This window comes from Pleurodeles waltl, chromosome 2_2, assembly GCF_031143425.1.
Source record: "Pleurodeles waltl isolate 20211129_DDA chromosome 2_2, aPleWal1.hap1.20221129, whole genome shotgun sequence".
Lineage (NCBI taxonomy): Eukaryota > Metazoa > Chordata > Amphibia > Caudata > Salamandridae > Pleurodeles > Pleurodeles waltl.
In genome coordinates, this window is record NC_090439.1 from 1,189,888,334 (window position 1) to 1,189,910,002 (window position 21,669).

The 21,669-nt window shown below is 49.1% G+C and overlaps 1 protein-coding gene across 1 annotated transcript in view; it reads right to left on the reverse strand.

Annotated features, from left to right (window-relative positions):
* Nucleotides 1-2,735: 2,735 nt before the first annotated feature.
* The window catches only part of LOC138275211 (GTPase IMAP family member 5-like), an 88,008-nt gene continuing 69,074 nt past the window's right edge, over nt 2,736-21,669 (reverse strand). The window contains exon 2 of the mRNA XM_069219073.1: nt 2,736-4,737. Coding sequence (XP_069075174.1) covers nt 3,905-4,737 — 833 coding nt within the window. The 3' untranslated portion in view covers nt 2,736-3,904. The remainder of the gene's footprint in view (nt 4,738-21,669) is intronic.

Genomic DNA, 21,669 nt, shown 5'->3' on the forward strand with positions numbered 1-21,669 from the left:
CGACAAAACACAAATTAAATTAAAAAAGAGCCAATACACAGTCTTGTTTTAGGCCATTTCTTGGTGGAAAGTTTTTTTAAACTGTCATACCTTTTCCTAGCCTTAACCTTGTCCATGTGCCTGTGTACGGTGATTGAATACCCTTTAAGAGGAATCCCCGACCTTTGTAACCTAGACCACAGGAAGTTTTACTGTACTGTGTAGGTGTCTGGCCTTGTGTGTAGTGGGTACCTATGGTACTTACACCTTATACCAGGTCCAGTTATCCCTTATCACTGTAGTGTAGGCAGGGTCTAGAAGCCTGGCTCTCAAGAGGTAGCTGTAGCTGAGCAGTGAAAGGCTTATCTAGGAGACATGCAAAGCTCATGCAATACCACTGTAGTCACACAGTACTCACACACATGAAAGAAAACAGTCAGTGTTACAAAAATAAAGGTACTTTATTTTGGTGAAACAAATACCAAAAATACCTTAGAGACTATACTCCCTTAGGAGGTAAGTAATACTCAAATGATATACAACAGCATGCAAAAATAGCCAAAAAAACTGAAAACAGTGCAATTAGTGAAAATCACCATAGTTCAAATGGGCCTTGGGGGAGCACAAACCATATACTAAGAAAGTGGAATGCGAAAGTTGGTCCCCCTCCTAGGCAAGTGTAGTGTGTAGAGGGAAGCTGGGAATACTAGAAAAGCCAGAAGGCAAGAACCACAACCAACTCCAGTGAACAGGAAAACAGGAGTAAATCACCATCACTTTCCCAGATCCCACATAGAAACGAGAAGAAGAATTATGCAAAACCCAGAAGAGACTGCAAGACACCAACAGTGGATTCCTGGACAAAAAAGACCTTTGGAAAAAGTGAACCAAATCCAAGAAGCACAGAAGAGTCCAGGAAGAGGAGGAGCCCCTGCTAACCTGGATGAAGGTGCAAAAGGAGAACCACAGGTGGAGAAGAAAAGTCAGTTGTCAGTACTGCACCCAAGAAGATGAAGTAGGGTTCCTGGAGGGTGCAAATGATGTCCCACACCGGATGGAGGATTGCAGTTGGGACTGCTTCGTCTGAGTCCGCCAACAAGGCTTGCCATGTGCAAAGCTGGCAGTTAGTGGAAAATGGGGTCAGGAAGGACTAGGTGGGCTCTACCCAGGAGGGGGATATGGAGGGGGCCCTCAGCGACACAAAAAGCCCACAGAACACAAGGCAGCACAGACAGGAGTCCCACAGGACGGGGACAAGAAAGTTGCAGAACAGGCCTACGCAGCATTATGTCAAAGGCTCACACGCCGCCGGAGAGCCACTCAGGAAACCGCACATTGCAGGATAGAGTGCTGGGGGTCAGGGCTTCAAGATGCATGAAGATCTTGGAGGAAGGATGAAAACAAGCCTTGGCAGCGACAAAAGACGCAGTGCACAGTGGTACTGTCTTGCTTGGGAAGGCAAGGTACTACCTCCACCAAAGTGGAATAGCTGGAATAGAGGACCATCTGGTCCACCACCAGTGATGTAGGATCCACGCAGCTCAGCAGGAGAGGGGATCCACACAGCCAGTCGTCGTTGTAGATGAGCCTGCAGAACCATGGGAGTGACTCCTTCACTCCAAGGGAGATTCCTTCTTCCTTTTGATACAGCTGAAGATGGGCTGTCCTCAAAGGATGCATGACTGGGGAAATGTTGCAGTTGCTAGATGGAGCCGGAGATACAATGTTGCAGAATGTGTCTTGAAGATGATTCCTGCTAGAGTCTTGTAATCTGAATCTGAGGAACCACCCAAGAGAGAGACCCTAAGTAGTCCTGAACGGTGGATTAGTCACCTAACCCGGTAAGCACCTATCAGGGGAGGGCTCTGATGTCACCTGCTGGCACTGGCCACTCAGATGCTCCCAGAGTTCCCTGCCAACCTTGAATCCATAATGGCAAGACCCAGGGACCCTCTGGAGGACCTCTGAACACCACCCCTTTGGAGTGTGAGGGGGTTTGGGTGATTTGAGGGCAGTTCATGACCCTGCGGCTTGCTGCCTCAATGTCTCGCTTGCTTGCGGCGTGAAACGTCAGCAAATCCATCCATCTCAGCACGTCCAGCTTAGCCCAAGAAGGGAACTGTGGATTGTTGAACAACTTCATTAACTTGAAGTTGGCTAGATGGAGGCCTGAACTTTTAGAGTTTAGTGACAAGTGAAGCCTGGAGAATAGGAACCATTTGATTCCTATACACACTTTAGTCCTGCTGCTTGCTTTATCTATGGAGTGGGAGTTGGCTCCAGAACCTGTGTGATGTGTTTCAGTAGCACAGGATGCACATTAACCTTTGCATACCGCTGGGTTGGGGACAACCACACTTCATGGAGTACAAAGGGTTCTCCATGTTGGATTTCAATAAGAATGATGCATGGCTGGAGAGTTTTCAGAAAAGAAACACAATCACGAGCTGATAAAGAGTGATGGGCTACCGCTGGGAACATTTATCCCATTGATTAGACAGCGTCCAGGAGATATTCCCGCACACTGTCTTTACATAGCACAACACAACACAGTATTTATGCCATGCACTGGTCAATAAACTATGCAATCTGTACTTCGAGCTTGTCTGCAAATACTGCTTTAGGAACTGTGATGCTTTATATTATGCAATAACAATGCAATGCCATAATACATCTAGGTCTGCATTCCAGGAGGATAAACAGACCATGGCCACTTAGCAACTGAGTAAAGACTGGACTCAAGAGGTGGACGGGGGCCTTGGAGCTTCAAGCTGCTGAAGACCACAACTGGTGCTACCACATAATAATGAGTACTCAAAACATTTTGCAACAAACATGCTTTTGAGGAGACAGAAGAAATATCAAACATTACAACACAACGAAAACAAGGTTTCTAATTGAAATGTCTTTTATTTTATGTATGCATTGTCATAAAGTACACTCCACCCAATAACATCAGTGCACTGTGTACGGATCAGTGGTGATGCAGTTTTATAAACATAACTAAAGACAACAGTTAATGCAAGATTGGAGGCACGAGGGCAGCACATAGGAAACAGGATGGAGAGATACATGACATTGCTTGTGACTCATGATACACACAATCTGTGAACCAGCAGGAAGCTCAGGAGGCAAGAGCAGCTAAGCACAGTGAACTGTCCAACTGGACTGGATTATGTGAGCTGAAAGGATCACCAATATATATATATTTTTTATTTTTGTATTTTTATTATTTCATGAATACCTGTTTGTACAGGGTGCATCTGAGCCTGGTGGGAATGTAGACCCTAAACCATGATGGGAAGGAGAGGAAGCTACAGCCACACTGAAAGATTTGAATAGATGCTCTGGCAGCTTTTAATCTTGCACAGGACACAGACGTTTTATTGTTTCCCTATGCATCTCATATTATATTAGTATTTGCATGTTGTCACAGATGCACCTGCTTTAGTGTTGCTTTGTCGCACGGGCACTGGTGATGGCATCCTCACAGACCCCACACACTACTTTGATATACACAGGGCATTGGACCATGGAGTGTTACATCATTACTAAAGTGTTTTTGATTTGAACTCTTCAGCATAAATGAGGCAGGACAGCTGTGGGTTCTCAATGTGAAACTGCCTTGTTCTGTTAGTGAAAGGGTTCCACGAGAAGCGAGGTTTGACTCCGCGAGATCACAGCCAATGGTAGGATGCTCCAGGTGCTTGGGTTACATCTGTTGTAAGGTAGAGGCCCGGGTGGGATCCTGGCTAAAAGCAGCCCTCGTGCCTGAGTTTACATGCCTATTGTCCCTGCATACCTGTAGGTGGTCTGCAGTAATATTTTGAATTTGTTTTTTCACTTGGTTGTGCGCCCTCTCCCACCCTGAGTGTGGATTTTTCTTATCTGGGACATGGGGACAGACTCTCCTGGGTTTGGTTCATTAAATCCTGGGACCACGGAAATGTGATGAACTATTTTCGCACAAGGACCAAAGCCCCCCTCCCACGGGACCCAACAGACCAGGCACGAGCACCAGCAGGAATGAATATTTCCCCTCTTCAGCTGCAATGACTGCTAGTGCAACAATCAACCCCAGAACAACTCCTATTGCCATGCCTTTGTTGCAGAGGTTTCTAAGAGCTTCAGGCCAAGAAGTAGGAGCGAGACGAATATATCTCCCCCTCTTCCTCTTAACTTCTTCTATTTTTGTAATCAATGTAGACACCTGTGTGTCGTTCTCCTCTCCAGTCGCCCTGTTGTTGAAGGCGCAGAAACGACCTCCACATTTTGTAATTAAGTTTCTGAGTCTTGGCTCAGCTTCTGAAACAAATGCACCTATCGTTTTATCTTCCAGATCGTCTTCCCGGGTGAATACTATGAGCATGTGATTCAGCGCGTGGCGTCCAAACAGATCCTGGACCCTCTGAACTGCATCCCTCTCTTCTTCGGTGAACCTTCCAGTCTGGAGGACAAGGACTATCGCATGGGGACCAGGACCACAGAGCTCCAGACATTGACTCACATCGCTCCTCACTTCTTCTGGTCTGTTACTGCTCAAGAACCCAGGGGTGTCCACCACCACCAGGCGCCTCCCATTCCGCACACAGACCCCCACCTCACACTGCAAAGTCACTGACACTGCTGAGGGTCTGGACATAAAGCGCTTCTCTCCGAGGATGGAGTTTCCGGTGGCGCTTTTCCCTGCTCCAGGACTTCCAATCAGTAAAATGGTCAGCTCATTATTTTCAGCACGTGAGCCATAGTCCGGTGTATCTACAAGGAGAAATGGAAACATGTAAGCAACAAAAGATGTACCAGGTTTACAGCAGCATGTATGGTGTGGTGGTGTTGGTGGAAGGGGACACGGTGTATTTTTATTGTAGAATATCAAAAACAGAATCCCACCTTGAGAAAAAACCTGGAGTAAGCATCATGTGACCTAAATTACACCTTTTTAAACTACAAATAAAAGAGTGGCAACTGTTTTGCTGAAACATACAGTAAATAAACAGTGTGTATCTGTGAGAAAGTAGCCTCTTTCTAACCTTGTTACCCCCACTTTTGGCCTGTTTGTGAGTGTATGTCAGGGTGTTTTCACTGTCTCACTGGGATCCTGCCAGCCAGGGCCCGGTGCTCATAGTGAAAACCTTATGTTCTCAGTATGTTTGTTATGTGTCACTGGGACCCTGCTAGCCAGGACCCCAGTGCTCATACGTTTCTGGCCTATATGTATGTGTTCCCTGTGTGATGCCTAACTGTCTCACTGAGGCTCTGCTAACCAGAACCTCAGTGGTTATGCTCTCTCATTTCTTTCCAAATTGTCACTAACAGGCTAGTGACTAAATTTACCAATTTACATTGGCATACTGGTACACCCATATAATTCCCTAGTATATGGTACTGAGGTACCCAGGGTAGTGGGGTTCCAGGAGATCCCTATGGGCTGCAGCATTTCTTTTGCCACCCATAGGGAGCTCTGACAATTCTTACACAGGCCTGCCACTGCAGCCTGAGTGAAATAATACCCACATTATTTCACAGCCATTTTACACTGCACATAAGTAACTTATAAGTCGCCTATATGTCTAACCTTCACCTGGTGAAGGTTGGGTGCCAAGTTACTTAGTGTGTGGGCACCCTGGCACTAGCCAAGGTGCCCCCACATTGTTCAGGGCAATTTCCCCAGACTTTGTGAGTGCGGGGACACCATTACACGCGTGCCCTACACAGAGGGCACCACCTATATGTAGCGTCACAATGGTAACTCCGTACATGGCCATGTAACATGTCTAAGATCATGGAATAGTCACCCCAATACCATTCTGGTATTGGGGAGACAATTCCATGATCCCCCGGGTCTCTAGCACAGAACCCGGGTACTGCTAAACTGCCTTTCCGGGGTTTCACTGCAGCTGCTGCTGCTGCCAACCCCTCAGACAGGTTTCTGCCTCCCTGGGGTCCAGGCAGCCCTGGCCCAGGAAGGCAGAACAAAGGACTTCCTCAGAGAGAGGGTGCTACACCCTCTCCCTTTGGAAAAGGTGAGAAAAGCAGTGGAGGAGTAGCCTTCCCCAGCCTCTGGAAATGCTTTGATGGGCATAGATGCTGCCCATCTTTGCATAAGCCAGTCTACACCGGTTCAGGGATCCCCCAGCCCTGCTCTGGCGCGAAACTGGACAAAGGGAAGGGGAGTGACCACTCCCCTGACCTGCACCTCCCAGGGGAGGTGCCCAGAGCTCCTCCAGTGTGCCCCAGACCTCTGCCATCTTGGATTCAGAGGTGTTGCTGGCACACTGGACTGCTCTGAGTGGCTATTTAGGGTCTCTGCTTTGGGGAATTCTTTAGATAACGAATGCAAGAGCTCATCAGAGTTCCTCTGCATCTCCCTCTTCACCTTCTGCCAAAGGATCGACCGCTGACTGCTGAGGACGCCTGAAAAACCGCAACAAAGTAGCCAAACAACTACTAGCAACCTTGTATCGCTTCATCCTGCCGGCTTTCTCGACTGTTTCCAGGTGGTGCATGCTCTGGGGGTAGCCTGCCTCCTCTCTGCACCAGGAGCTCTGAAGAAATCTCCTGTGGGTCGACGGAATCTTCCCCCTGCAACCGCAGGCAACAAAAGACTTCATCACCGATCCTCTGGGTCCCCTCTCAGCACGACGAGCATGGGCTCTGGAACTCAGCAACCCTGTCCAAGTGGCTCCCACAGTCCAGTGACTCTTCAGTCCAAGTCTGGTGGAGGTAAGTCCTTGCCTCCCTACGCTAAACTGCATTGCTGGGTACAGCGTGATTTGCAGCTGCTCCGGATCCTGTGCACTATCCCAGGATTTCCTTCATGCACAGCCAAGCCTGGGTCCCCGACACTCTAACCTGCAGTGCACAACCATCTGAGTTGTCCTCCGGCTTCGTGGGACTCCCTTTTGTGACTTTGGGTGGACTCCGGTTCACTCCTCTTCTAAGTGCCTGTCCGGGTACTTCTGCGGGTGCTGACTGCTTCTGTGAGGGCTCCCTGACTTGCTGGGCGCCCCTCTGTCTCCTCATCCAAGTGGCGACATCCTGGTCCCTCCAGGGCCACAGCAGCATCCAAAAACCCTAACCGGGACCCTTGCAGCTAGCATGGCTTGTTTGCGGTCTTTCTGCGTCGGAACACCTTTGCAAGCTTCTTCACGACGTGGGACATCCATCCTCCAAAGGAGACGTTCCTAGTCCTCTTCTTTCTTGCAGAACTCCAAGCTTCTTCCAACAGGTGGCAGCTTCCTTGCACCCTCAGCTGGGATTTCCTGGGCTCCTGCCCACTCCCGACACTGTTGCGACTATTGGACTTGGTCCCCTTGTCTTACAGGTACTCAGGTCTGGAAATCCACTGTTGTTGCATTGCTGGTGTTTGTTCTTCCTGCAGAATCCCCCTATCACGACTTCTGTGCTCTCTGGGGCTAGTAGGTGAATTTACACCTACTTTTCAGGGTCGTGGGGTGGGCTATTTTTCTAACCCTCACTGTTTTCTTACAGTCCCAGCGACCCTCTACAAGCTTATATAGGTTTGGGGTCCATTCGTGGTTTGCATTCCACTTTTGGAGTATATGGTTTGTGTTGCCCAAATACCTATGTGATACTATTGCAATCTATTGTAATTCTACACTGTTTCCATTACTTTTCTTGCTATTACTTACCTAAGTTTAGTTTGTGTACATATATCTTGTGTATATAACTTATCCTGATACTGAGGGTACTCACTGAGATACTTTTGGCATATTGTCATAAAAATAAAGGACCTTTATTTTTAGTAACTCAGTGTATTGTGTTTTCTTATGATATTGTGCATATGATACAAGTGGAATAGTAGGAGCTTTACATGTCTCCTAGTTCAGCCTAAGCTGCTTTGCCATAGCTGCCTTCTATCAGCCTAAGCTGCTTGAAACACCTCTTCTACACTAATAAGGGATAACTGGATCTGGCACAAGGTGTAAGTACGTCTGGTACCCACTACAAGCCAGGCCAGCCTCCTACAACCTACTACCCCTAAAGAGCACAATAGTCGTGATAGGGGGATTCTGCAAGAACAACAAAAACAAGCCGTGCACTGGAAACGGATTCCTGGACCTGCAAAGCAAGGGGACAAAGTCCAATAGTCACGACAGTGTCCAGCGGAGGAAGGAGCCCAGAAAACCCCGGATGAAGGTGCAAGGAAGCTGATACCGCAAACAAGCCTTGCTAGCTGCAAGGGTCGTGGTAGAGGTTTTTGGGTGCTGCTGAGGACCAGGAAGGACCATGATGTCGCCACATTGAGGAGGAGACAGAGGGGGCGCTCAGCAACTCAGAGAGCCCTCACAGAAGCAGGCAGCACCCGCAGAAGTACCTGAACAGGCACTTGTAAGATTTGTGAATCGGAGTCCATGCAGAGTTACAAAAGAGGTTCCCACGACGTCGGAGGCCAACTCAGCTGGTTGAGCACTGTAGGACGGAGTGCTGGGGAGCCAGGCTAGACTGTGCACGAAGGAAATCCTGGAAGAGTTCACAGAAGCGAGAGCAGCTGCAAATCATGCAGTACACAGGTTTGCAGTCTAGCGTGGGGAGGCAAGGACTTACCTCCACTAAACTTGGACTGAAGGGCCACTGGACTGTGAGGGTCACTTGGGTAGAGTTCCTGTGTTCCAGGGGCCATGCTCGTCAGGATGAGAGGGGGCCCAGAGGACCAGTGATGCAGTCTTTTGGTGCCTGCTTTAGCAGGGGGAAGATTCCGTCGACCCACGGGAGATTTCTTCTGTGCTTCTGGTGCGGGTGAAGGCAGGCAACCCCCAGAGCATGAACCACCTGGAAACAGTAGAGAAAGCCGGCAGGATGAGGCGCTACAATGTTGCTGGTAGTCGTTGTAGGAGGCTGGCCTGGATTATAGTGGGTACCAAGGGTACTTACACTCTGTGCCAGGTCCAGTTATCTCTTATTAGTGTAGAAGAGGTGTTTCTAGCAGCTTAGGCTGATAGAAGGTAGCTATGGAAGAGCAGCTTAGGTTGATCTAGGAGACGAGTGAAGCTCCTACAGTACCACTAGTGTCATATGCACAATATCATAAGAAAACGCAATACACAGATATACTAAAAATAAAGCTACTTTATTTTTATGACAATATGCCAAAAGTATCTCAGTGAGTACCCTCAGTATGAGGATAGCAAATATACACAAGATATATGTACACAATACCAAAATATGCAGTAATAGCAATAGAAAACAGTGCAAACAGTGTATAGTCACAATAGAATGCAATGGGGGCACATAGGGATAGGGGCAACACAAACCATACACTCTAGAAGTGGAATGCGAACCACGAATGGACCCCAAACCTATGTGACCTCGTAGAGGGTCGCTGGGACTGTAAGAAAACAGTGAGGGTTAGAAAAATAGACCACCTCAAGACCCTGAAAAGTGGGTGCAAAGTGCACCTAAGTTCCCCAGAGAGCACAGAAGTCGTGATAGGGGAATTCTGCAAGGAAGACCAACACCAGCAATGCAACAACGATGGATTTCCAGACGAGAGTACCTGTGGAACAAGGGGACCAAGTCCAAAAGTCACGAGCAAGTCAGGAGTGGGCAGATGCCCAGGAAATGCCAGCTGTGGGTGCAAAGAAGCTGCCACCGGATGGTAGAAGCTGTGGATTCTGCAAGAACGACAAGGGCTAGAAACTTCCCCTTTGGAGGATGGATGTCCCACGTCGTGAAGACTCGTGCAGAGGTGTTTCCGTGCAGAAATACCGCAAACAAGCCTTGCTAGTTGCAAGGGTCGCAGTTAGGGTTTTTGGATGCTGCTGTGGCCCAGGAGGGACCAGGATGTCACCAATTGCGTGAGGAGACAGAGGGGGTGCCCAGCAAGACAAGGAGCCCACTCAGAAGCAGGCAGCGCCCGCAGAAGTGCCGGAATAGGCACTACCAAGTGGAGTGAACCGGAGCTCATCGGAAGTCACGAAAGAGGGTCCCACGACGCCGGAGGACAACTCAGGAGGTCGTGCACTGCAGGTTAGAGTGCCAAGGACCCAGGCTTGGCTGAGCACAAAAGAAATCAGGGAAGAGTGCACAGGAGCCGGAGTAGCTGCAAAACACGCGGTTCCCAGCAATGCAGTCTAGCGTGGGGAGGCAAGGACTTACCTCCACCAAACTTGGACTGAAGAGTCACTGGAATATGGGAGTCACTTGGACAGAGTTACTGAGTTCGAGGGACCTCGCTCGTCGTGCTGAGAGGAGACCCAGAGGACCGGTGATGCAGTTCTTTGGTACCTGCGGTTGCAGGGGGATGATTCTGTCGACCCACAGGAGATTTCTACGGAGCTTCTAGTGCAGAGAGGAGGCAGACTACCCCCACAGCATGCACCACCAGGAAAACAGTTGAGAAGGCGGCAGGATCAGCGTTACAAGGTCGCAGTAGTCGTCTTTGCTATTTTGTTGCAGTTTTGCAGGCTTCCAGAGCGGTCATCGGTCGATTCCTTGGCAGAAGGTGAAGAGAGAGATGCAGAGGAACTCTGATGAGCTCTTGCATTCGTTATCTAAAGAATTCCCCAAAGCAGAGACCCTAAATAGCCAGAAAAGGAGGTTTGGCTACTTAGGAGAGAGGATAGGCTAGCAACACCTGGAGGAGCGTATCAGAAGGAGTCTCTGACGTCACCTGCTGGCCCTGGCCACTAAGAGCAGTCTAGTGTGCCAGCAGCACCTCTGTTTCCAAGATGGCAGAGGTCTGGAGCACACTGGAGCAGCTCTGGGCACCTCCCAGGGGAGGTGCAGGTCAGGGGAGTGGTCACTCCCCTTTCTTTTGTCCAGTTTCGCGCCAGAGTAGAAAGTGAGGCTAGTGCCAGGGTGCCCACACACTAAGTAGCTTGGCACCCCACCTTCACCAGGTGAAGGTTAGACATATAGGTGATTATAAGTTACTTATGTGCAGTGAAAAATGGCTGTGAAATAATGTGGGCATTATTTCACTCAGGCTGCAGTGGCAGGCCTGTGTATGAATTGTCTGAGCTCCCTATGGGTGGCAAAAGAAATGCTGCTGGCCATAGGGATCTCCTGGTACCCCAATACCCTGGGTACCTCAGTACCATATACTAGGGGATTACATGGGTGTACCAGTGTGCCAATGTGAATTGGTGAAATCGGTCACTAGCCTGTTAGTGACAATTTGGAAAGCAGAGAGAGCATAACCACTGAGGTTCTGGTTAGCAGAGCCTCAGTGAGACAGTTAGTTATCACACAAGGAACACATACAGGGCACATACTTATGAGCACTGGGGCCCTGCCTGGCAGGGTCCCAGTGACACATAGACTAAAACAACATATATACAGTGAAAAATGGGGGTAACAAGCCAGGCAAGATGGTACTTTCCTACATCACTCCCCTTTCCTTTGTCCAGTTTCGCGCCAGAGCAGGGCTGGGGGATCCCTGAACCGGTGTAGACTGGCTTATGCAGAGATGGGCAGCATCTGTGCCCATCAAAGCATTTCCAGAGGCTGGGGGAGGCTACTCCTCCCCAGACATCACACCTTTTCCAAAGGGAGAGGGTGTAACACCCTCTCTCTGAGGAAGCCCTTTGTTCTGCCTTCCTGGGCCAGGGCTGCCTGGACCCCAGGGGGGCAGAAACCTGTCTGAGGGGTTGGCAGCAGCAGCAGCTGCAGTGAAACCCCGGGAAAGGCAGTTTGGCAGAACCCGGGATCTGTGCTAGAGACCCGGGGGATCATGGAATTGTCCCCCCAATATCAGAATGGCATTGGGGGGCAGAACTGCAGAAGTGTTTTCCAGCAGAAAGACCGCAAACAAGCCTTGCTAGCTGCAATGGTCGCGGTAAGCGTTTTTGGATGCTGCTATGGCCCAGGAGGGACCAGGATGTCGCCAATTGCGTGAGGAGACAGAGGGGGCGTCCAGCAAAACAAAGAGCCCCCTCAGAAGCAAGCAGCACGCGCAGAAGTGCCGGAACAGGCACTACGAAGTGGAGTGAATCGGTGCTCACCCAAAGTTGCACAAGAGAGTCCCACGCCGCCGGAGGACAACTGAGGAGGTTGTGCAATGCAGGTTAGAGTGCCGGGGACCCAGGCTTGGCTGTGCACAAAGGAAATCCTCAGAGAGTGCACAGGAGCCGGAGTAGCTGCAAAACACGCAGTTCCCAGCAATGCAGTCTAGCGTGGGGAGGCAAGGACTTACCTCCACCAAACTTGGACTGAAGAGTCATTGGATTGTGGGAGTGTGAGAAAGTAGCCTCTTTCTAGCCTTGTTACCCCCACTTTTGGCCTGTTTGTGAGTGTATGTCAGGGTGTTTTCACTGTCTCACTGGGATCCTGCTAGCCAGGGCCCAGTGCTCATAGTGAAAACCCTAGGTTTTCAGTATGTTTGTTATGTGTCAATGGGACCCTGCTAGTCAGTGTAGGAAAGTACCATCTTGCCTGGCATGTTACCCCCATTTTTCACTGTATATATGTTGTTTTAGTTGTATGTGTCACTGGGACCCTGCCAGCCAGGGCCCCAGTGCTCATAAGTGTGCATGTATATGTTACCTGTGTAGTGACTAACTGTCTCACTGAGGCTCTGCTAATCAGAACCTCAGTGGTTATGCTCTCTCATTTCTTTCAAATTGTCACTAACAGGCTAGTGACCAATTTTACCAATTTACATTGGCTTTCTGGAACACCCTTATAATTCCCTAGTATATGGTACTGAGGTACCCAGGGTATTGGGGTTCCAGGAGATCCCTCTGGGCTGCAGCATTTCTTTTGCCACCCATAGGGAGCTCTGACAATTCTTACACAGGCCTGCCACTGCAGCCTGAGTGAAATAACGTCCACGTTATTTCACAGCCATTTTACACTGCACTTAAGTGACTTATAAGTCACCTATATGTCTAACCTTTACCTAGTAAAGGTTAGGTGCAAAATTACTTAGTGTGAGGGCACCCTGGCACTAGCCAAGGTGCCCCCACATTGTTCAGGGCCAATTCCCTGAACTTTGTGAGTGCGGGGACACCATTACACGCGTGCACTACATATAGGTCACTACCTATATGTAGCTTCACAATGGTAACTCCGAATATGGCCATGTAACATGTCTAAGATCATGGAATTGCCCCCTCTATGCCATCCTGCCATTGTTGGCACAATTCCATGATCCCAGTGGTCTGTAGCACAGACCCTGGTACTGCCAAACTGCCTTTCCTGGGGTTTCACTGCAGCTGCTGCTGCTGCCAACCCCTCAGACAGGTTTCTGCCCCCCTGGGGTCAAGCCAGGCTTGTCCCAGGATGGCAGAACAAAGGACTTCCTCTGAGAGAGGGTGTTACACCCTCTCCCTTTGGAAAATGGTGTGAAGGCAGGGGAGGAGTAGCCTCCCCCAGCCTCTGGAAATGCTTTCTTGGGCACAGATGTGCCCAATTCTGCATAAGCCAGTCTACACCGGTTCAGGGACCCCTTAGCCCCTGCTCTGGCGTGAAACTGGACAAAGGAAAGGGGAGTGACCACTCCCCTGACCTGCACCTCCCCTGGGAGGTGTCCAGAGCTCCTCCAGTGTGCTCCAGACCTCAGCCATCTTGGAAACAGAGGTGCTGCTGGCACACTGGACTGCTCTGAGTGGCCAGTGCCACCAGGTGACGTCAGAGACTCCTTCTGATAGGCTCCTTCAGGTGTTAGTAGCCTATCCTCTCTCCTAGGTAGCCAAACCCTCTTTTCTGGCTATTTAGGGTCTCTGTCTCTGGGGAAACTTTAGATAACGAATGCAAGAGCTCATCAGAGTTCCTCTGCATCTCTCTCTTCACCTTCTGATAAGGAATCGACTGCTGACCGCGCTGGAAGCCTGCAAACCTGCAACATAGTAACAAAGACGACTACTGCAACTCTGTAACGCAGCTACCCCTAATAAATGGTGTTGAGGTTCAGGCCTACAGGGACACTGGTGCCAGTGTGACTATGGTCATAGAGAAACTGGTCCACCCTGAACAACACCAACTTGGTCACCAGTACCAAGTAACCGATGCTCACAACAACACACTTAGCCACCCCATGGCTGTTGTTAATCTCAACTGGGGGGGGTTACTGGTCCAAAGAAAGTTGTGGTAGCCACAGACTTACCTGTAGACTGTCTACTAGGAAATGATTTGGAGACATCAGCTTGGTCAGATGTGGAGTTGGAGGCCCATGCAGCAATGCTGGGCATTCCAGGGCATATTTTTGCTTTGACAAGGGCTCAGGCCAAAAAGCAAAAAGGACAGGGAAGCTTGGATCCTGGAACAATGGACCAAGTGCTCCCTAAAGCTAGGGCTAGTAGAAGCAAACCACTTCCTACTATCCCTCCCTCTACAGTGGATTCTACTTCTGAGGAAGAAGAATTCCCTCCCTGTGCAGAACCTACACCAGAGGAGCTTCAAGCAGACACTGCTGAGCTTTTGGGTGAAGGGGGGCCTGCCAGAGAGGAGCTAAGTGTGGCACAGCAAACCTGTCCCACATTAGAGGGTCTGAGACAGCAAGCTGTCAAACAGGCTAATGGGGATGTCAGTGACTCTCCCAGAGTTTACTGGGAGGACAACCTCTTGTACACTGAGCATAGGGATCCTAAACCTGGAGCTGCCAGGAGATTAGTGATTCCTCAGGAGTACAGAAAGTTCCTCCTAACACTGGCACATGACATTCCCCTAGCTGGGCATCTAGGACAAATGAAAACTTGGGACAGGCTTGTTCCCCTGTTTCATTGGCCTAGAATGTCTGAGGACACAAAGGAATTTTGTAAGTCCTGTGAAACCTGTCAAGCCAGTGGCAAGACAGGTGGAACTCCAAAGGCACCCCTTATTCCACTGCCTGTGGTTGGGGTTCCCTTTGAAAGGGTAGGGGTTGACATAGTTGGCCCCCTTGACCCTCCTACTGCTTCAGGCAATAGATTCATCTTGGTGGTAGTGGACCATGCCACAAGATATCCTGAAGCTATTCCTTTAAGGACCACTACAGCTCCTGCAGTGGCAAAGGCCCTCCTGGGAATATTTTCCAGAGTGGGCTTCCCAAAGGAAGTAGTATCAGACAGGGGAAGCAATTTCATGTCTGCATACTTAAAGGCCATGTGGAAGGAGTGTGGGGTAACTTACAAGTTCACCACACCCTATCATCCACAAACAAATGGACTGGTGGAGAGATTTAACAAAACTCTCAAAGGCATGATTATGGGTCTCCCTGAAAAACTCCGCAGGAGATGGGATATCCTTTTACCATGCCTCCTTTTTGCCTACAGGGAGGTACCCCAGAAAGGAGTGGGCTTTAGCCCCTTTGAACTTCTTTTTGGACACCCTGTTAGGGGTCCACTAACACTTGTAAAGGAGGGTTGGGAACAACCTTTAAAAGCTCCTAAACAGGATATTGTGGATTATGTACTTGGCCTCAGATCAAGGATGGCTGAGTATATGAAAAAGGCCAGTAAGAACCTTCAGGCCAGCCAAGAGCTCCAAAAGCAATGGCATGATCAGAAGGCTGTTTTGGTTCAGTACCAACCAGGGCAGAAAGTGTGGGTCTTGGAGCCTGTGGCCCCAAGTGCACTCCAAGATAAATGGAGTGGACCCCACACAATAGTTGAGAAAAAGGGTGAAGTCACTTATTTAGTTGACTTAGGCACTGCCAGGAGTCCCCTTAGGGTGCTCCATGTCAACCGCCTGAAACCCTACTATGACAGGGCTGATCTCACCCTGCTCATGGCAACTGATGAGGGACAGGAAGAAGACAGTGATCCTCTACCTGATCTCTTCTCTTCCACAGAACAAGATGCTCTTGTGGAAGGTGTAGTTTTGGCTGATTGTCTTACTGCTGAGCAGAAAGACCATTGCATAAATCTCCTAGATCAATTCTCGGAACTCTTCTCTACTGTGCCAGGTACCACTTCTTGGTGTGAGCACACTATAGATACTGGAGACAGCTTGCCTGTCAAAAGTAAGATCTATAGGAAGCCTGACCATGTCAGGGACTGCATAAAGCAAGAAGTCCAGAAAATGTTAGAACTAGGAGTGGTTGAGCACTCTGAAAGTCCATGGGCTTCTCCTGTGGTACTTGTACCAAAACCCCATTCCAAAGATGGAAAGAAGGAAATGCGGTTCTGTGTAGACTATAGAGGTCTCAACCTTGTAACCAAAACTGATGCTCACCCTATACCCAGGGCAGATGAGCTCATAGATACACTGGCATCTGCCAAGTATCTAAGCACTTTTGATTTGACTGCAGGGTATTGGCAGATCAAATTATCAGAAGATGCTAAACCTAAAACAGCATTTTCAACCATTGGAGGACATTACCAGTTCACTGTAATGCCTTTTGGTTTGAAAAATGCACCTGCCACTTTTCAGAGGTTGGTGAACACAGTCTTACAAGGGCTGGAAGCTTTCAATGCAGCATATTTGGACGATATAGCTGTCTTTAGCTCCAGCTGGGATGATCACCTGGTCCACCTATGGAAAGTTTTGGAGGCCCTGCAAAAGGCAGGCCTCACTATCAAGGCTTCAAAGTGCCAGATAGGGCAGGGTAAGGTGGTTTATCTGGCACACCTTGTTGGTGGGGAACAGATTGCACCACTACAGGGGACAATCCAAACAATTATTGATTTGGTTCCCCCTACTACACAGACTCAGGTGAGAGCCTTCCTAGGCCTCACTGGGTATTACAGGAGGTTCATTAAGAACTATGGCTCCATTGCAGCCCCTCTTAATGACCTCACTTCCAAGAAGATGCCTAAAAAGATATTATGGACAGCAAACTGTCAGAAAGCTTTTGAGGAGCTGAAGCAGGCCATGTGCTCTGCACCTGTCCTGAAAAGCCCTTGTTACTCTAAAAAATTATATGTCCAGACTGATGCATCTGAATTAGGAGTAGGGGCAGTCCTATCACAACTTAATTCTGAGGGCCAGGATCAACCTGTTGCTTTTATTAGTAGGAGGTTGACCCCTAGAGAAAAGCGTTGATCTGCCATTGAGAGGGAGGCCTTTGCTGTGGTCTGGGCACTGAAGAAGTTGAGGCCATACCTGTTTGGCACTCACTTCATTGTTCAGACAGACCACAAACCTCTACTTTGGCTAAAACAAATGAAAGGTGAAAATCCTAAATTGTTGAGGTGGTCCATATCCCTACAGGGAATGGACTATACAGTGGAACATAGACCTGGGAGTAGCCACTCCAATGCAGATGGACTCTCCAGATATTTCCACTTAGACAATGAAGCCTCATCAGGTCATGGCTAGTCTTATTGTCCTTCGTTTGGGGGGGGGTTGTGTAGGAAAGTACCATCTTGCCTGGCATGTTACCCCCATTTTTCACTGTATATATGTTGTTTTAGTTGTATGTGTCACTGGGACCCTGTTCTCCATGGCATGGCCCCAGTGCTCATAAGTGTGCCTGAATGTGTTACCTGTGTAGTGACTAACTGTCTCACTGAGACTCTGCTAATCAGAACCTCAGTGGTTATGCTCTCTCATTTCTTTCAAATTGTCACTAACAGGCTAGTGACCAATTTTACCAATTTACATTGGCTTTCTGGAACACCCTTATAATTCCCTAGTATATGGTACTGAGGTACCCAGGGTATTGGGGTTTCAGGAGATCCCTATGGGCTGCAGCATTTCTTTTGCCACCCATAGGGAGCTCTGACAATTCTTACACAGTCCTGCCACTGCAGCCTGAGTGAAATAACGTCCACGTTATTTCACAGCCATTTTACACTGCACTTAAGTAACTTATAAGTCACCTATATGTCTAATCTTTACCTAGTAAAGGTTAGGTGCAAAATTACTTAGTGTGAGGGCACCCTGGCACTAGCCAAGGTGCCCCCACATTGTTCAGGGCCAATTCCCTGAACTTTGTGAGTGCGGGGACACCATTACACGCGTGCACTACATATAGGTCACTACCTATATGTAGCTTCACAATGGTAACTCCGAATATGGCCATGTAACATGTCTAAGATCATGGAATTGCCCCCTCTATGCCATCCTGCCATTGTTGGCACAATTCCATGATCCTAGTGGTCTGTAGCACAGACCCTGGTACTGCCAAACTGCCTTTCCTGGGGTTTCACTGCAGCTGCTGCCAACCCCTCAGACAGGCTTCTGCCCTCCTGGGGTCCAGCCAGGCTTGGCCCAGGAAGGTAGAACAAAGGACTTCCTCAGAGAGAGGGTGTTACACCCTCTCCCTTTGGAAAAAGGTGTCAGGGCTGTGGAGGAGTAGCCTCCCCCAGCCTCTGGAAATGCTTTGATGGGCACAGATGGTGCCCATCTCTGCATAAGCCAGTCTGCACTGGTTCAGGGATCCCCCAGCCCTGCTCTGGCACGAAACTGGACAAAGGAAAGGGGAGTGACCACTCCCCTGACCTGCACCTCCCCTGGGAGGTGCCCAGAGCTCCTCCAGTGTGCTCCAGACCTCTGCCATCTTGGAAACAGAGGTGCTGCTGCCACACTGGACTGCTCTGAGTGGCCAGGGCCAACATGTGACGTCAGAGACTCCTTCTGATAGGCTCCTCCAGGTGTTGCTAGCCTATCCTCTCTCCTAAGTAGCCAAACCTCCTTTTCTGGCTATTTAGGGTCTCTGCTTTGGGGAATTCTTTAGATAACGAATGCAAGAGCTCATCAGAGTTCCTCTGCATCTCTCTCTTCACCTTCTGCCAAGGAATCGACCACTGACTGCTCTGGAAGCCTGCAAAACTGCAACAAAGTAGCAAAGACGACTACTGTGACCTTGTAACGCTGATCCGGCCGCCTTCTCGACTGTTTTCCTGGTGGTGCATGCTGTGGGGGTAGTCTGCTTCCTCTCTGCACTAGAAGCTCTGAAGAAATCTCCCGTGGGTCGACGGAATCTTCCCCCTGCAACCCCAGGCACCAAAAGACTGCATCACCGGTCCTCGGGGTCTCCTCTGAGCATGACGAGCTAGGTCCCTTGAACTCAGCAACTCTATAAAAAGTGACTCCCACAGTGCAGTGACTCTTCAGTCCAAGTTTGGTGGAGGTAAGTCCTTGCCTCCCCATGCTAGACTGCATTGCTTGGTACCGCGTGATTTGCAGCTGCTCCGGCTCCTGTGCACTCTTCCAGGATTTCCTTTGTGCACAGCCAAGCCTGGGACCTCGACACTCTAACCTGCAGTGCACGACCTCCTGAGTTGTCCTCCGGCGTTGTGGGACCTTCCTTTGTGACTTCGGGTGAGCTCAGGTTCACTCCACTTCGTAGTGCCTGTTCCGGCACTTCAGCGGGTGCTGCTGGCTTCGGAGTGGGCTCTTTGTCTTGCTGGGCGCCTCCTCTGTCTCCTCACGCAATTGGCGACATCCTGGTCCCTCTTGGGCCACAGCAGCATCCAAAAACCCTAACCGCGACCCTTGCAGCTAGCAAAGCTTATTTGCTGTCTTCCTGCACGGAAAAACCTCTGCAAGCTTCTTCACGACGTTGGACATCCATCCTCCAAAGGGGAAGTTACTAGCCCTTGTTGTTCTTGCAGAATCCACAGTTTCTACCATCCAGTGGCAGCTTCTTTGCACCCACAGCTGGCATTTCCTGGGCATCTGCCCACTACCGACTTGATCGTGACTCTTGGACTTGGTCCCCTTGTTCCAGAGGTACTCTTGTCAGGAAATCCATTGTTGTTGCATTGCTGGTGTTGGTCTTCCTTGCAGAATTCCCCTATCACGACTTCTGTGCTCTTTGGGGAACTTAGGTGCACTTTGCACCCACTTTTCAGGGTCTTGGGGTGGGCTATTTTTCTAACCCCCACTGTTTTCTTACAGTCTCAGCAACCCTCTACAAGGTCACATAGGTTTGGGGTCCATTTGTGCTTCGCATTCCACTTCTAGAGTATATGGTTTGTGTTGCCCCTATCCCTATGTGCCCTCATTGCAATCTATTGTGACTGTACATTGTTTGCATTGCTTTCTATTGCTATTATTGCATATTTTTGGTATTGTGTACATATATCTTGTGTATATTTGCTATCCTCATACTGAGGGTACTCACTGAGATACTTTTGGCATATTGTCATAAAAATAAAGTACCTTTATTTTTAGTATATCTGTGTATTGTGTTTTCTTATGATATTGAGCATATGACACCAGTGGTATAGTAGGAGCTTCACACGTCTCCTAGTTCAGCCTAAGCTGCTCTGCTAAGCTACATTTTCTATCAGCCTAAGCTGCTAGACACCCCTCTACACTAATAAGGAATACCTGGACCTAGTGCAAGGTGTAAGTACCCCTTGGTACCTACTACAAGCCAGGCCAGCCTCCTACATTGGTTGTGCAGCGGTGGGATAAGTACTTGCACCTACTTACCACTTTGTCATTTTGTACTTTTCATAAGAGAAAAATATACAAAACAAGTTCAGTGTACGTACACCTAACCAAAAAGTTTTGCTTTTCTCCTCTTACTCTATTGCTAAGTGCTGAAAAGTACCTCTAAACTTTCAAAAAGTTCTTAAAAAGTTTTAAAAGATTTTTTTATGTTCTTTAAAAAGTTCTGAAACTTTTTTTCTTTCTTTTTCTGTCCCTTAAACCTTTGCTATCATGTCTGGTACAGGTCAAACTGTTGATCTGACCAGAGTTGCTTATGATCACCTTAGCTGGAAAGGAGCAAGGAGTCTCTGCATTGAAAGAGGTTTAGGGGTAGGGCAGAATCCCTCAAGAGAACTGTTAGTTAATATGCTCATTGTAGGAGGCTGGACTGGCTTGTAGTGAGTACCAAGGGGTACTTGCACCTTGCACCAGGCCCAGTTATCCCTTATTAGTGTATAGGGTGTCTAGCAGCATAGGCTGATAGGTAATGGTAGCTTAGCAGAGCAGCTTAGGCTGAACTAGGAGACGAGTGAAGCTCCTACAGTACCACTAGTGTCACTTGCACAATATCATAAGAAAACACAATACACAGATATACTAAAAATAAAGACCCTGAAAAGTGAGTGCAAAGTGCACTGAAGTTCCCCAGAAGACAAAGAAGTCGTAATAGAGGAATAATGCAGGAAAGACACAAACCAACAATGCAACAACTGTGGATTTCCAATCTAGGGTACCTGTGGAACAAGGGGACCAAGTCCAAAAGTCACAAGCAAGTCGGAGATGGGCAGATGCCCAGGAAATGCCAGCTGCGGCTGCAAAGAAGCTTCTACTGGACAGAAGAAGCTGCGGTTTCTGCAGGAACGAAAAGGGCTAGAGACTTCCCCTTTGGTGGACGAGTCCAACTCGCCTTGGAGAGTTGTGCAGAAGTGTTTTCCCGCCGAAAGGACGCCAACAAGCCTTGCTAGCTGCAAATCGTGCGGTTGGCGTTTTTGGACGCTGTTGAGGCCCAGGAGGGACCAGGAGGTCGCAAATTGGACCAGGAGAGTGAGGGGACGTCGAGCAAGACAAGGAGCCCTCTCTGAAGCAGGTAGCACCCGGAGAAGTGCCAGAAACAGGCACTACGAGGATGCGTGAAATGGTGCTCGCCGAAGTTGCACAAAGGAGTCCCACGTCGCCAGAGATCAACTTAGAAAGTCGTGCAATGCAGGTTACAGTGCCGTGGACCCTGGCTTGGCTGTGCACAAAGGATTTCTGACGTAAGTGCACAGGGGCCGGAGAAGTGGCAAAAGTCATGGTTACCAACAATGCAGTCTCGAGTGGGGAGGCAAGGACTTACCTCCACCAAACTCGGACTGAAGAGTCACTGGACTGTGGGAGTCACTTGGACAGAGTTGCTGGATTCAAGGGACCTCGCTCGTCGTG